Genomic DNA, 16,243 nt, shown 5'->3' with positions numbered 1-16,243 from the left:
GTGAAATGTGCAGACGCCATAGCATGGCAAGCGTGGACCCTGCTGAGCTCAAGACAGCTATCATGGATGTTGTAAACATCTCGCGCATTCTCATGCGGTCAATGCTGAACCAGGACCTGCAAAACCAGTTGAGGCGGAGGCGGCTACGGCAGTGCGGCGACAAGAATGATGAGGAGATGGACATAGAATTCTCTCAGTCCGCAGGCCCCTGCGCTTTGGAGATCATGCTGGTAATGGGGCAGGTTCTAGCCATGGAACGCCGATTTTGGGCCCGGGAAACTAGCACAGACTGGTGGGACCACATAGTTTTGCAGGTGTGAGACGATTCCCAGTGGCTGCGAAACTTTCGCATGCGTAAGGGCACTTAATGGAACTTTGTGACTTGCTTTCCCCTGCCCTGAAACGCCAGAATACCAAGATGAGAGCAGCCCTCACAGTTGAGAAGCGAGTGGCAATTCCCTCGGAAGCTTGCAACACCAGACAGCTACCGTCAGTCGGGATCATTGGAGTTGGGCAAATCTAAACTGTGGGGGCTGCCTTGTGTTGCAACTCATTAAGCGTCTGCTGCTATAAAATTGTGACTCTGGGGCAAATTGGCAGGTCGATTTGGTGGATGGCTGTGCTGCAATGCGGATTCCCTAACTGTGGTGTGGTCGATAATGGACGCATATTCCTATCTTGGCACCGGATACCAGGCACCCGGTACATAAACCAAAAGGGTACTTTTGTCCATGGTCTGCAACAACAAGGTGGATCAAAAGGAGTACAAGGGACATTTCACCAACATCCACGTGGGATGGCCGGGAGGGTTCATGACGCTCACGTCTTCAGGAACACTACTCTGTTTAAATGCTGCAGCAAGGGAATTACTTCCCAGACCAGAAAATAACAGTTGGGGATGTTGAAATGCCTGTAGTTATCCTGGGGGACCCAGCCTACCCCTTGATGCCATGGCTCATGAAGCCATACACAGGCAGCCTGGACAGTAGTCAGGAGCTGTTCAACTACAGGCTGAGCAAGTGCAGAATGGGTAGAATGTGCATTTGGCCGTTTAAAGGCGTCGCTGGCGCACATTACTGACTCGCTCAGACCTCAGCCAAACCAATGTCCCGTTTTGTTATTGCTGCTTGCTGTGTGCTCCACAATCTCTGTGAGAGTAAGGGGGAGACCTTTATGGTGGGGTGGGAGGCTGAGGCAAATCACCTGGCCACTGATTATGTGCAGCCAGACACCAGGGCGATTAGAAGAGCACACCAGGAAGCAGTGCGCATCAGAAAGCTTTGAAAACCAGTTTCATCACTGGGCCAGGGTACAGTGTGACTGTTGTGTTTGTTTCTCCTTGATGAAACCCCCCCCCTTGATTGACTCATTCCCTGTAAGCCACCACCCTCCCCCTTCGATTACGCTTGCTTCTAAGGAAAAAAGTCACTCTCATTTAAAAATCATGTATTCTTATTAATTAATTATAAAAAGAGGGAGAGAACTGACAAGGTAGCCCAGGTGGGGTTTGGGAGGAGATAGGAGGGAAGGAAAAGGCCACTAAAAAATTTCAAATAATGACAGCCTTTTGTTGGGCTGTCCACTGGGGTGGAGTGGGCAGGTGCATGGAGCCTCCCCCCCATGCTGCGTTCTTAGTCGTCTGGGGTGAGGAGGCTAAGGAACATGGTGAGGGGGAGGATGGTTATACAGGGGCTGCAGCGGCACTCTGTGATCCTGCTGCCGTTCCTGAAGCTCCACCAGAATGCCGGAGCATGTCAGTTTGATCACGCAGCAGCCCAGAGTTGCATCCCGCGTTGCTCATCTTCCTGCCGCCTCCTCTGATCTTCCTGCTGCCACCTCTCATCTCGCGCTCCCTCCTGTCCTCACGTTGGTCCCTCCTGTCCTCACGGTCACTGGCATCTTTCCTGTACTTTGATACCATGTCCTTCCACTCATTCAGATGAGCTCTTTCATTGCGGTCACTTCCATGATTTCCGAGAACATTTCGTCTTGCGTCTTTTTTTTTCGCTGCCTTATCTGAGATAGCCTTCGGATGGAGGAGGGAGGCTTGAAAAATTTGCAGCTGCATGAGGGAGGGAAAAAAGGGAGAGAAGTATTTAAAAAGATACATTTTACAGAACAATGGTTATACTCTTTCACAGTGAACAACACTATTCACTTACATAGCACATGTGATCTCGGTACAAGGTCGCATTTTGCATCTTAATATTGAGTGCCTGCGGCTTTGGTGTTAGAGATCACAGATGCAGGTCCGGGCAGCAGAATTTCGGCTTGCATGGCCATGGTAAGCCATTGTCTTTCGGCTTCTGCAGCCTTCATATATCCAGCGCCCTCCTTTCCAAATAGCAAGCAAAGCCCGTTGAGTGCTGCTTCTTTCTGTTAACGTGCAGCAGCAGAAACCACCCCACTACGCCTTCTCTGGCATGATCGCTTTCTCGTGGCTGGTATCATGGAAGATCACTGCTAAGCCACACCCCCCCCCCCCCCCCGCACACCACGTGGCTGGTAGCAGGGAAGAGATCCCTGCTAGCCAAATGCGGAAAAAGCTCAGCGCCAATCCCTCCCCCTCCTCCCCCTGCTTGGCTAAATGCAGGGAAGGATTTCTTTTAAGCCACAGGCAAACAGCCCAGTAGGAATGGCCATCTCTGTCCCCTTAATTAAATTCCTGTATTTCAACCAGGTTACCATGAATGATATCACTCTCCTGAGGATAACACAGTGAGATAAAGAATGGATGTTGCTTGAATGCCAGCAAACACGGGACCATACGCAGCTAGGCTTTGTCATGCAATGATACCAGATTACTTGCTACATGCATGGCGTGGTCAAGTGTCCTACCATGGAGGACGGAATAAGGCTGCCCTGCCCAGAAACCTTCTGCAAAGGCTTTTGGAGTACCTCCAGGAGAGCTTCATGGAGATGTCCCTGGAGGATTTCCGCTCCATCCCCAGACATGTTAACAGACTTTTCCAGTAACTGTACTGGCCGCGAATGCATCCAAGTCCTCAGGGCAAATTAATCATTAAAAAACGCTTGCTTTTAAACCATGTTTTATATTTACAAAGGTACACTCACCAGAGGTCCCTTCCATGGCTTCATTGTCTGGGATAGTGGCTTTGGAGGCTGGGAGGGAACTTCCGTCAGGCTGAGAAAAAGCTCCTGGCTGTTGGGGAGAACGGAGTGCTGTGTGCTCTCTCTACAAGCTCGTCCTCCTTCCTCCTCCTCCTCATCTTCCCCCGTCCGCAGAATCCTCAGGCATGGCTGAGATTACCACCCACCTCGGAATCCACGGACAGGGGTGGGTAGTGGTGGCAGACCCCTAGAATTGCATGCAGCTCAGCGTAGAAGCGGCATGTTTGCGGCCCTGCCCTGGACCTTCCATGTTTGCTTCTTTGGTTTTCTGGTAGGCTTGTCTGAGCTCCTTAACTTTCACAGGGCACTGTACTGAGTCCCTGCTGTGGCCTCTCTCCATCATGGCCTTGGAAATTTTTTCAAATGTTTTTTCATTTCGTCTTTTGGAACGGGAGTTCTGTTAGCACATGGAATCCTCTCCCCATACAGCGATCAGATCCAGTACCTCCCATGCGGTCCATGCTGGAGCTCTGTTTTCGATTCTCAGACTGCATTGTTACCTGTGCTGAATAGCTCTGCTGTCACCTGTGCTGAGCTCTCCACGCTGGCAAACAGGAAATGAAATTCAAAAGTTTGCGGGGCTTTTCCTGTCTACTGGCCAGTGCATCCAAGTTCAGATTGCTGTCAAGAGTGGTCACAATGGTGCACTGTGGGATAGCTCCCGGAGGCCAATACTGTTGAATTGCGGCCACACTAACCCTAATCTGACATGGCAATACCGATTTCAGTGCTACTCCCCTCGTTGGGGAGGAGTACAGAAATCGATTTTAAGAGCCCTTTAAATCGATATAAAGGGCTTCGTGGTGTGGACAGGTGCAGCGTTAAATTGGTTTAACGCTGCTAAATTCGGTATAAATGCATAGTGTAGACCAGGCCTAAGTCTCAGCATTCAGCAATGGTAAATAGGGACCCTGATGTTGTCATTTTTACAGATTCCCTTTTAAGAGAACAACTCTCAAGTTCCAGTCAGTCTTAATGAAAAATGAAGCCGCACTCCACCTCATGGGATCAGTTACTGAGACAGTTACATTCATAATACCTTTGCGCATCACTCTTTTGTTTTATTTTCTAGAATGGAGCATACTCTATGTGACAGTATCCACTTTCATTTTGGTTGTGCTCATGGTGAGCTTAGGGTGGCTCTGCATCTGCTACTGCAAGAGGTATGTGTTTTGTATCATTTTCAGTGCAGTGTGTTTAAACGTAACGTGACTTCACTGCACCTCAGCATTAAACGATTCTGCTCTTCTCAAACACTCTACTGTCCTCTGTAGATATTTTTCTGTCTTTGGGTTTATATACTTACCCCACTGAGAAGTAAGACCTGTCCTTTGCCTGAGGTGCTCCTTGACACACTTTAAAAACACAGTTATAAAAAGAGACTACTGCTGGAACCACCTACCACCTCTCCACCTAATAATTAACATATATCCTAGGCCAGCGGCTGAAAACATATTTAAGATCTTTAAGATCCTCCCACTAGAATCTTCCCAGTCTCTCACACCTAGATAAAGCTGTATCTCTTGAAGGTCACTAAACTAGGGCTGTTTTGGACCTGGAGGAAGAAAACTCTAAAGCAGAGGGTACTTCATGGAGAATGGCTATAGCTTGGGAGGTTGGGTCTGGCTCAGGTCCAAGGAAACTAGTCTGTACAAAGTACGCTAATGCTGTCTATCCCAGGAGTTTTTCCCTGCTTCCAACTCTTTTTTTTGTCTGCCTTGTTAATGCTTTTTCTGATCTCATTATCAGTCTCAGGTGTGGTTACACTAGAGAGACTACACTGATTTAGCTCTATCAGCATCACTACGCCAGCATAGTGTAAAGCAGCCTACTCTGATGGAATGGATTTTTTTCTATTCGTGTAGGAACTGCAGTAGCTATGAATGACGGTAGCTATGGACAAAGAAGCATTCTTCTGTCAATATACCTCATCTGCACTGGGGGTTAGGTTAGCATAGCTGCGGTGGACCAGGATGTGATTTTTTTTTTTCTCGCCCCTTCACCGACACAGCTGTGTCGGACCTAACTTTTAAGCATAAATCACATGTCAGCAAGATAGTCAGTAATTTGTCCACTTGGTCCTTGCTGGTGCAAGTCATTGGTGCCATTGCCCAGTAGAGAGACAGTTTGTTTTGATGAAACAAAAAATGAATTGTCTGGGTGTTGAATCCAACAAAGTGGGTATTCACCCACGAAAGATCATGCTCCAGTACGTCTATAAGGTGCCACAGGACTCTTTGCCGCTTTTACAGATCCAGACTAACACGGCTACCCCTCTGATACTGGGTGTTTAGTCTTCCCCACAATGACATTTTGGTGAGACGTAGAGGATATTGTTTGAAAAGCTGTCCCCCTTGGACTGCTTTCTCTGACACTAGGGTGGCCGATGTTGGACCTCCGAGACTGGCACATGGCAAGGACTGGTGGAACTCCTGCATGGAACTGGGGCTCATCTGCCTCTATGACTCTGTCCTCATTTGCCTCAGACTCTGCAGAGGGCATCTGACTGGTCCAGAGATCGACGTGGAGAGAAGGGGCAGGGACTGTGGAGGGGGGGCAGAGGTAGGAGATATCCTTGGCCCCATGGAGTTTATACGTAGATGATGCAGGGCTTCCAGGGACTGGATTGTTTTTTAGATAGCTTTATTAACATCTCAGATTAAGTCAGCCTGTTCGGAGAGTGCGGAGTCCAAGTTATTTTTATTACTGTTTATTTATTTAAGTTGCAATACTGCCTGCTACATGCTTATCAAATGGGGGAGCTCAGTCCCTGCCCTGAAGAGCTTATCATATAAAAAAGACAGACAGCGGAAAGGTTTGGGAAAGGGATACAGCATACAAGCAAAGTGATCAGTGATAGTAATGCACATCCTGTTAGATATGTCCCTGATTGTACATGCTAAATCCCCTCCCCATTCCTCCTTCTACCATTCAACCCCTCATCTTCCCCCGGGCAGCAGTTCTCCACTTCCCTTCTAGTGTTCTTATCCTCTCTGACATTCAGCCCCTTCCCCCCATGTAAACGAGCAAGTAACTCCTAGGATAAATCCATTACATAAATTTATAGGCGATGTGGGAGACGTGAACCTTGAGGGAAGATTTAAATGAGGAGACAGTTGTCTTTGCAGACCAGAGCAGTAGGGGGATTTCATGCGTAGGTGGAAATCTCCATTTTGATTGGTTTTGGTTAGCGATGGGCCCAAACCAAACTTGGTGGAAACTCAGATCTGAATTCTGCTCTTGTAAGGGCTAAACCAAAATGCTGGGTCTGGACACACCCCTAAGCTTTGGGAAAATTTTGTCCTGGAACCAAACTGTGTGTCTCAGGCCATCTCTAGGTAGTGTAGATGTCTGTTCCCTAGTTAAGCAGGCCCACTTTTGCCCATTTTCTGCATATGAAAGAAAGACTTGCACTTTGTGGTGCAGATTCTGCTCCCATTTACATCAGCATCAATCAGGAGTGACTCTTGAAATAGGTGGAGTTACATCTGCGTAGAGATACTGTGAGAGCAAAATTGGCCTCTTTGGCTGTCCCTGTTCAGAGTATGTGTGTGAATTTATTTACTGTGCATGAGAACTTGATTTACTGGTGGTAACTTTCCTTTTAGCAGAAAGAGGACAAAGATAAGAAAGAAAACCAAATACACTATCCTAGATAACATAGATGACCAGGAGAGGATGGAGCTAAGGCCCAAATATGGTAAGATTTATTTTTTAATTGGGATCTTTCTTAGAAGTGGATCATTAAACTCCTATGTTTGTCTTAATTTTTGTTTAAGTTGTTTACTACTTCTCATAACACAAGAACTAGGGGTCACCAAATGAAATTAATAGGCAACAAGTTTAAAATAAATAAAGGAAGTATTTCTTCACACAACGCACAGTCAACCTATGGAACTCCTTGCCAGAGCACATTGTGAAGGCCAAGACCATAACAGAGTTCAAAAAAGAACTAGATAAATTCATGGAGGATAGGTCCATCAATGGCAATTAGCCAATATAGGCAGGAATGGTGTCCCTAGCCTCTGTTTGCCAGAAGCTGGGAAGGAGCGACAGGATGGATCACTTGATGATTACCTGTTCTGTTCATTCCCTCTGGGGCACCTGGCCCTGGCCACTGTCAGAAGAGCCAGTATGGCTGTTCTTATGTTATGTTCTTAATTTTATAGCAGTTAGTTACAAAGTTCTTTTCCATACATATATTCTTCATTTTAAAAGAAAACATGAAAACAACTTTTAACTTTGTAACATGTTAAAAAAAAAAAAAAGAACAAAAAACAAAAACAACCCACCCCACCCCGCTTTTCTAGCTAATACATAGCAATGTTGCATGGCCCAAATATGTCCCATTTAACTTCAGTGGGCTTTGGAGCATGCCCCTAGTTAACAGCTTCCATTTACAATGAAAGGCCTTTAATTTTAATTTCCCTCATTCTAATGGGGGGAAACTTCAAGTGCAGTGGAGGAAAACCTCCTAAACAATAGACATCCTAAAAAGTAATAAATTCACCCAGGAGCACAGACTTTTCATGGTCAATCTTAGAGCTGTATGAGTGGTAGATTTAATTGATTGGTTCAAGCTGTTAGAAAGTACTGTGCTGCGTGATGAGATGCTTTAAATGAATTGTGATCATCCGTAGTAAAATAAAGGCAGAACAAGGCACAATGCACCGGCTGCTCAGGTAGTATCAATATGTAAATCTCCACTGCGGTCAGTGGAGTATCTGGCCCCAGATATTTAGTGTGTGTTTGTAGAATCTTTAATATGGATGGTGGTCTGAATAGTTACTCTTCGAGGCAGTGCAGCAGAGCATCACTGACTTTGCACAACATTACACAGGGGAGAGGTTACTAAATTTAAAAGTAAAACTTTCCAGAGAATCTTTTGTTTTGTTATTTTCAGGTATAAAACACAGAAGTACAGAACACAATTCCAGTCTGATGGTTTCAGAGTCCGAGTTCGACAGCGACCAGGACACTATCTTCAGCAGAGAAAAGGTTGAAAGAGAGAATCCTAAGAACATCATGAATGGTTCTGTCAAAAATGGAGTTTCCTTTACCTATAGCTCGAAAGACAGATAATTGAATGAGTGTAAAATGAAAGGACGTGCTGATTTGACAGACCAAGAAAGTGTTGATCCACCTTTTCTTTTTCAAAATCTAAAGCTTCCTAAAATTTATCCTAACAGCAGATGAAGTAAAATTCCAGTATAGTGATGGGCGGGATTAAACAGACAACTAACTCTTGTCATTGGTGTAAGAAGCACATTTAATTCCTCCTTTGCTCTGTGCTGAACATTTATGTATAAGTGTCAGCAGACACTTTTCCTATAACAGACCAATGAATCACTGCTATGACCCGAGCCAGGCGTGTTCTGTTACTCACAACGGTGACTGTCTGAGGCTGTGTCTTTACTTTGTTTCCGTCACTCGGAGGAGCACTGTTATGTTATGTAACTAATGTAAAACAGTAAAAGCCAACATTCAGAGTTTCCTTTCTAGCTGCAAAGAGGAGAGTTTGGCTACAAGCTCCATCTTCATATACAGTTTTTAAGTTGGATACAGAAAATACAGAAAATAGCATTTTTAATACATAGTATTTGCCTCTACGCTCTGCTTTAAGACTGTGGGTTTTAGGGTAGCGCTCCTAAGGTGAAAATGCCTCTCTTTTTAAGGAATGTTTACTATCTAGCAGTTTCACTTAATCAGCTGCAAGCTAATGTGATACATTTGTATCCAGTACAAAGCATATGCCCCCTATATTTACATCAAAAAAATGACTGCAGCAGAGAAATCCTGCCTTTTATTCTCTTCCATTATGACGACTGAGGCTTGTATTTCTGTTCCCTCTGGGGCCTGAAGACCCAAGCCAGGGGTATGTAATAAAGAGGAGCAGGACAGGGAGGACTTAGCACCTGCATGCCTCTTGCTATGTGTCAAACATCCTAAACTTCCTTTGGCTTAAATGGGAGTTTAAGGTGCTCAGGACCTTCCAAGATTGGACCCTTAATGCACTTAAATTCAGATGGATACTAGAATATGTCAGTGGGGAGTGTTAGAATGTGTCAAGGCTATTACTGAGCAAAAGCTTGTAACAAAGAGCTATATAAGAAGCAGGGGCTTTGATCACACAGTAAGGATTAGTTAGGGCTGACTGAAACTTTCTCTTGAATATTAGAGGGTTTTTTTGGTTTACTTTTTGCTAGGGAATTGGCTGTCTTGGGTCAGGAAGAAGGGCAAGACTCTCTGAGTTTTGAGCTCACTGTTGTTCATAATTATTGTTCAGCACCCATGGGTGCCATATTTGAAGTGCCCTATCACATCCTTGAGATCTGTATAAGGAGAACCCAGTTTATATGTGGACTTCATTTGTTCATGGCTACGGTATGCTTAACTTCAGTACCCAGGAAGTTAATGGAGCAAATAATTAAGTAATCAATTGGCAAAGACCTAATAGATAATAAGGTGATAAGTGACAGCATGGATTTGTCAAGAACAAATCATGTCAAACCAACTCAATAGCTGTCTTTTCACAGGGTAACAAGCCTTGTGGATGGGGAAGCAGTAGATGTGGTATGTCTTGACTTTAGTAAGGCTTTTGATACTGTCTCACATGGCCTTCTCATAAATAAGCTAGGAAAATACAACCTAGAAGGAGCCACTATAAGGTGGGTGAATAACTGGTTGGAAAACTGTTCCCAGAGAGTAATTATCAGTGGTTCACAGTCAAGCTGGAAGGGCATAACAAGTGGGGTCCTGCAGGTAGCAGTTCTGGGTCCAGTTCTGTTCAATATCTTCATCAGTGATGTAGACAATGGCTTAGAGAGTACACTTATAAAGGTTGCGGACGATACCATGCTGGGAGGGGTTGCAAGTGCTTTGGAGAATAGGATTAAAATTCAAAATAATCTGGACAAACTGGAGAAATGGTCTGAAGTAAATTGTATTTGTCCTTATTGAATTTCATCTTAAGTACTCCATTTAAGAAGGAACAATCAGTTGCACACACACAAAATGGGAAATGACTGCCTATGAGCTAAGAAGGAGTACTGCAGAAAAGGATCTGGGGGTCATAGTGGATCACGAGCTAAATCTGAGTCAACAATATAACACTGTTGCAAAAAAAGCAAACCTCATTCTGGGATGTATTAGCAGGAATGTTGTAAGCAAGACACGAGAAATAATTCTTCCGCTTTACTCTGCGCTGATTAGGCCTCAGCTGGAGTATTCTGTCCAGTCTTGGGCGTCACATTTCAGGAAAGATGTGAACAAATTGGGAAAATCCAGAGAAGAGCAACAAAATAACTAAGGGTTTAGAAAACATGACCTATGAGGGAAGATTGGAAAATATAACACCAACTACACATATATAATGATGGATTATAAATTAGCTGTTAGTACTCAAGAAAAATAAACCCAGTTTTTTCAAAGTGCATTATTTTGCTCTTATCAATGTTGAATTTCATCTGCCATTTTGCTGTAATATTTTGCAGTCAGCTTTGGATTTAACTATATTGAATAATTTTGTATCATCTACAAACTTTGCCACTTCACTGTTCACTCTCTTTTTGCAGATCATTAATGAATATGTCGAACAGCGCAGGTCCCAGATCCTTCGGGGACCCTGCTGTTTACCGCTCTCCATTGTGAAAACTGACTATTTATTCTGACCTTTTGTTTCTGATCCTTTAACCAGTTCCTGATACGTGAGAGGACCTTCCCTCTTATCCCATGATTACTTAGTTTCCTTAAGAGCCTCTGGTGAGGGACCTTGTCAAAGGCTTTCTGAAAATCCAGGTACACTGGATCACCCATATTCACATGCTTGTTGATGTCCTCAGAATTCTAATAGATTGATGGAGGCAATGACTTGCCCTGACAAAAGTCTGTTGTCTCTTCCATAACAAATTGTGTTTATTTGTGTCTGATCATTCTTTTCTTTACTACAGTTTCTACCAAATTGCGTGGTAGTGATATTAGGCTCAATAGTCAAGATCTCCTTGGGTGCCCTTTTTAAATATCAGTGTTAAATTAACTATCTTGCAGTCAGCTGGTGCAGAGTTTCAGTGATAGGTTACATACTACAGTTAATAGTTTTGCAATTTCATATTTGAGTTACTTCAAAACTCTTTGGTGAACACCATCTGGTCCTGGTGACTTATTATTGTTTAATCTTCTATTGACACATCAGTGTGGGATAGTACTTCCGATTTTGTGGTAAAAAGAGAATAGCTCTGAAGTCGGTATCACCCCCACAACCTCTGCAGTGAAAATCGATGCAAACAATTCATTTAGCTTTTCTGCAATGGCCTTGTTTTCCCTGAATGCTCCTTTCACATCTTGGTATTCTAGTAGTTTTGTTGTCTGTTTGGGAGGCTTCCTGCTTCTAATGTACATAAAAAAATTCTTACCGTTAGTTTTTGTGTCTTTAGCAAGTTGCTTCTCAAATTCTTTTGTGGCCTGCCTTATATTTGAACATGTTACCTGTCAGAGTTTGTGGCACCTTCCTACTATCTTCACTAGGATTAGACTTTCAAATTTGAAAGGATGCCTTTTTGCCTCTAACGGCCTACACTGTTCTGCTGTTTAGCGACGGTGGCATTCTTTTTGTCGTTATTATTTTTTTCTGATTTGTGATATAGATTTATTCTGAGCCTCTGTTATGGTGTTTTTAAATAGTGTTCATTCTGCTTGCAGGCATTTGACCCTCGTGACAAAGCCTTTTGATTTCCATCTAACAAGCATGCTCATTTTTGTGGAGTTCTCCTTTTTAAGTTAAATGTTAATACCTTTCTGGTTCTGAGAATTTGTGATATCAAATATTAATATCCTCAGTGGTCCTTAAGTCTAGCATGACTTTTTTTGTCAGGCATTCAGGACTGAATATAACAAGCCCTGAATTTTGGATCAGTGTAATTTTTATTTCTAATAATGCTAATTCCTGGAGTCTCTGCCCAGGCAATTCCCAGAACTGGGAGGGCATGGCTGTTAACTGGTAGGGTTAAATGCATTGGTGGAACTGAGTAGGGAAGTCTGCCTATTTTTATGGACTGTGCTGGACTTGAAGCACTCAAGATCCACTCTGACAGACAAAATAAAAATATTAAAAATGCCCCAGGGTGCTGGGAACTACTCAGAAAATTCCCACACCTACTATATAAGCAGCTGAGGGTTGAAATGCCAACGCTCTACATGAAAGCATCAATACCTTAATAAGGACAACCATGGCAACTATGTTCTTGCCCACATCCCTTCGAAGTTAAGCCTGAGTGCAGTTGATATATTGAAGATTCTCACACTCCTTACTATAAGAGGCATTTAATAAGTCCACAAACTAATTGTTGCATATGCGGGCATCCATACTTACAGAACATCAAACTACGCCACTATAAGCAAGCCGATTCCCTTTTTTTTTTATCTTGGCAGACAAAGTGCTTCTTCAGTATGAGGTGAAATTTAGCTGGACATGTCTGACAAGAACAGTAAAAGCAAAGCCGCTGTCTTCTAATTCAACCCCAGAGCTGTTGCTGATTTTAACTGTTGTTTGACGGTCATGACCAAGTTACATTTGTCAAGCCCAGTTATCTCATCTCTTGTTTCACACTTGTCAGATATATTTCCAACTCTCTTCTGGGAGGACAAAAGGAACTTTAACAGCCTCATTGTTAAGTGCACCAGATACAGCTGTAGTTAAGGCACTCCCCACGGCCCTGTGCTGCCAGACATGCTTGCCTATGTGATGCTATTTTTATTTTATTCAGCAGATTGCCTTGAGGAAATGGAAGTGCACATGCTCATGCAGGGGGACACGTGCAAAGGATTTAACAGCACAGTGTGTATTCTCTCCATTCTTTATTCTACTCCTTCAAACCTGAAAGCAGCTCAAAAATGCTAGAGCTTAACATTCGTCAGACAGCTCTGGCCTTCTTCAAACAATCACAGGCCAAAACTTTCAGGCCCCCCATTTAAGTAAAATTCCTGTCAAAGTTTGTGGGTGTATTGCCTGTATAACGAGTGTGGGTTTTGGTCTTTGCTACGTTGATGATAATGGAATAAGTTATAGTGACCTTGAGTTTGGGGTGGCGATGGTGCAGAGAAAATAACTGTCACCTGCTGGACAATTTATGAAAGATTGGCTTGAGAAACAGAGATGAATGGTGAGCATCCTTCTAGGAGAAGGGCAAATGGGATAAGAAAGTGGGGAAGGGAGGTCCTAAAGCATAAGGGAGAGTTGTACTTAAGATTCTAGACACAGCTCAGTGTCAGATCCAGGTGTAGCAAGGGGGAAAAAAGTCCAAGGGTTTTAAACTGATAGTACTTTAAATGAAAATACATTTCCCTGTAGTATAGGCAGTGAATTAAGTTCAGCTCAGCCACAAGTCAGTACTTTGCCTCTATACAGAAGCATAGTGCCCTGTGTGTGGGTGAGCTATTGCAGACTTTCTAATAGGAATCTCTCTAGAAAATGTTATATATTGCAAATGATAATATATTATAACTGGAACCATTTCTGAAGTGATACTATTATATTTATGTAGCCTTCCTAATAAAGATCTGTCTTTCCTTCTGTGAGGCTCAGTCACGTGTCCTTGTGGATGTTGCATTCTTCTGTATCTGACGTTCAATTCTGAGGTCAGAGCAGTATAGTAAAAACAATTACCTGCTTTAGCTTTTCTGCTCATACGCCAAACCATAAGAATTAATTTAATTGTTTTTGACCCTTTGCGCTGAGTGGCAAGGAAAATATAAGTAGGAATGAGTTCAGTATATTGAAGAGGACAAAGAGGCCAGAAACTCAAATGATGATTGCAGCTCTCAGAGAGGGGCTGTCTATACTAGAACTGTGCAAATAACTGATTTTGTTGGTTTGCTAGCAACTACATAAAAATTGGGGGAGGGGAATGTTTTGAGTTAACCCAACAATGAAATGTTTGAAAGTTTTCAGTTAATTGAAGTCAAAGATTTCATTTTGTGAGACTGAGCATTTTTTTCAGGTGGAGGTTCAGAGTGTTTAACATCTTTAATAAAACTGACAGACACTTCAAATCAAAATGTTTTACTAGCTGTTTAAATAAAATCTGCTTTCTTTTTCATGAGCAAAGTATTGTTATAACAGAGTGCCCTTTTCAGATAAAGGGAATAGCCCCAGCCATCCCCCTGGACATGTGGGTACAAATGACAGCTTCATGCCTTGCTACAGGTAAGAGGACGGAGTAGTTATGATTCTTAAGTGTTCTGTATAGTGGCACGGCCTGTAGCCTTCAGAACTGTATAACACTTAAGCAAGCATAATCCTGCTTCTCCATTTCTTCATATACTAGGCATTTCCAGCTCAGCCAGGAGTTCTGCACTAGGGCCAGCTGCAACAAGTTTTGTCCATCCTAGCATCGAAAAGTGACTTTGTTAAACAATGAAAACATAAGATTCCCTATTTTTTGCCTCAGTTACAGATTGTATTTGTTTAAGTAAAATGTCCTAATTGCCAGCTGTGCAAGCTCAGTCTGAGATGTAAAAACCAAGTCTTGCTCTCCTTTTCCACATGCCATTGGCTATGTTCTGCCTTCATTTACACAAGTGCATCTCCATTGTTTTCAAGAGGATACACGTGCAGTTAATTGTCTTCCACAGGGTTGCATTTGATCCTATAGCTGTAACTTTTAATTAAAATTCTGATGATAAAAAGAAAGGAACAAGACCACAGCTTCCCCATAGATGCTGTGTCTCTAGTACTAAAAGGAGTAAATAAATCCCCCACTCTTTTCATCTATCACTACAGCTGCCAGTTATGATGCTGAATACACCCTGGGAACAGAACTGCCGAGTCAGAAGGAACTACTTTTACAGTCATAGTTTCACTCTGTATTGTACTTTCAGGTAGGAATATGTTCAGGTGATCAAGACAGCATGACCTGATCCAGTCACTTGGAGACAAATGCTGCCTCAAAGTTTCCTAGGAAAAGGGGTCTTGTATAGGAGATGGTACAGATAACAGCTCAACTTTAGCCTCAGAGTTGTATATGCCATACTTAATTCTCCATGAAGTTTGTCTGCCCGACATCTCAGCAGAGGGAAAAACAGAATGTACCTTATGTCATCAAATTGTAGGGTTAGGGCCAAAGTCATTTCCCTAGGGCTACCCCAAATGAAAATGGTCATTATAAGATGGAAGGCTATCCTAGTGCCAAGTCACTGATTACTGAGAGTTCCCTATTCACAGGATTGCAAAATTTCCTACATGGAACACCTGCATGATAGGATGAAGACACTTACCTGTTATTTCAAACTGGTACCCTAGCAGACAAGCCCATTGACAAGTTTCACAAAACTAAATTGTAGAAACTGAAATATGTCTCTATGAAGAGGGCAGATTTTCCAAGTTTTCCTTAGGAAGTGAATATGCAGCAGAGTGCAAGCTACTTGGCTCCTGTAAGACAGTTGTTAGACTTGTACACATCACTGTCAAATCAAAGTGCAGTGTAACATGCTAGCTACTTTCTCCAAGCAGAATTCGAGTTCTGACAGATACCAGGCAAATTTTACACATTAACTTCTACAGCTGCGTCTACTACTATAATCATGCTGTGCCACACAATATGGCAATGCACTTTTTATTGCCTCTGCAGGACCAACTTTCTGGGAAGCCTTAGGATCAAGAGCCTCCTTCACTTATTTTGCTCAACTGAACTAAGTTGGTTAAGGCAGCATGTTGATGGGGAAATGCGTTACTTAAAGTAACTTACTGAAAAAGCATTCCTAGGGTGGTCAGAAATGTTCTTGTGCCTGCTGGGGAGAAAAAACAATGCAGACTTAAAAAGCTACTGGGTGTAAACTCTTGTGACAGGTCCACCATCCTGACTGAAGAATGCTTGATGTATTATTAGTCCCTAACCACCCAGGCTATTGAGAATCTTTATTACCTAGTATTTGTAGAATGCTTGAAGATGCTCAGATGAAAGACAAATATGCAAATCGTTGCCTTTTGAAGTGAGATGTAACTGTTTGATAAATTCAAGAGTTTGCCGTGTGGTGGTCTAAACTCTGACACTTACAAAACAGCCTCTGTTGAATGTACCTAGCATGCATTTCTTCCATTGTTTGGCTTATCTGAAAT

At 43.0% G+C, this 16,243-nt stretch overlaps 1 protein-coding gene across 4 annotated transcripts in view; it reads left to right on the top strand.

Annotated features, from left to right (window-relative positions):
* The window catches only part of KIAA0319 (KIAA0319 ortholog), a 93,704-nt gene extending 80,867 nt beyond the window's left edge, over positions 1–12,837 (top strand). For 2 of the 4 annotated variants that reach the window (XM_032799545.2, XM_032799543.2), the window contains exons 19-21: positions 4,205–4,295; positions 6,744–6,832; positions 8,036–12,837. In XM_032799545.2, the coding sequence (XP_032655436.1) occupies positions 4,205–4,295; positions 6,744–6,832; positions 8,036–8,214 (359 nt within the window). In that variant the 3' untranslated portion in view covers positions 8,215–12,837. Of the gene's footprint in view, positions 1–4,204; positions 4,296–6,740; positions 6,833–8,035 lie in introns of all 4 variants that reach the window. The other 2 variants (XM_032799544.2, XM_032799542.2) reach the window with 1 other exon arrangement.
* The last annotated feature ends 3,406 nt before the right edge of the window (positions 12,838–16,243 follow it).

Source organism: Chelonoidis abingdonii, chromosome 2, assembly GCF_003597395.2.
Source record: "Chelonoidis abingdonii isolate Lonesome George chromosome 2, CheloAbing_2.0, whole genome shotgun sequence".
NCBI lineage: Eukaryota > Metazoa > Chordata > Testudines > Testudinidae > Chelonoidis > Chelonoidis abingdonii.
The sequence above is the reverse complement of the archived record's forward strand: the minus strand, read 5'-3'. Positions and strand labels throughout refer to the sequence as shown.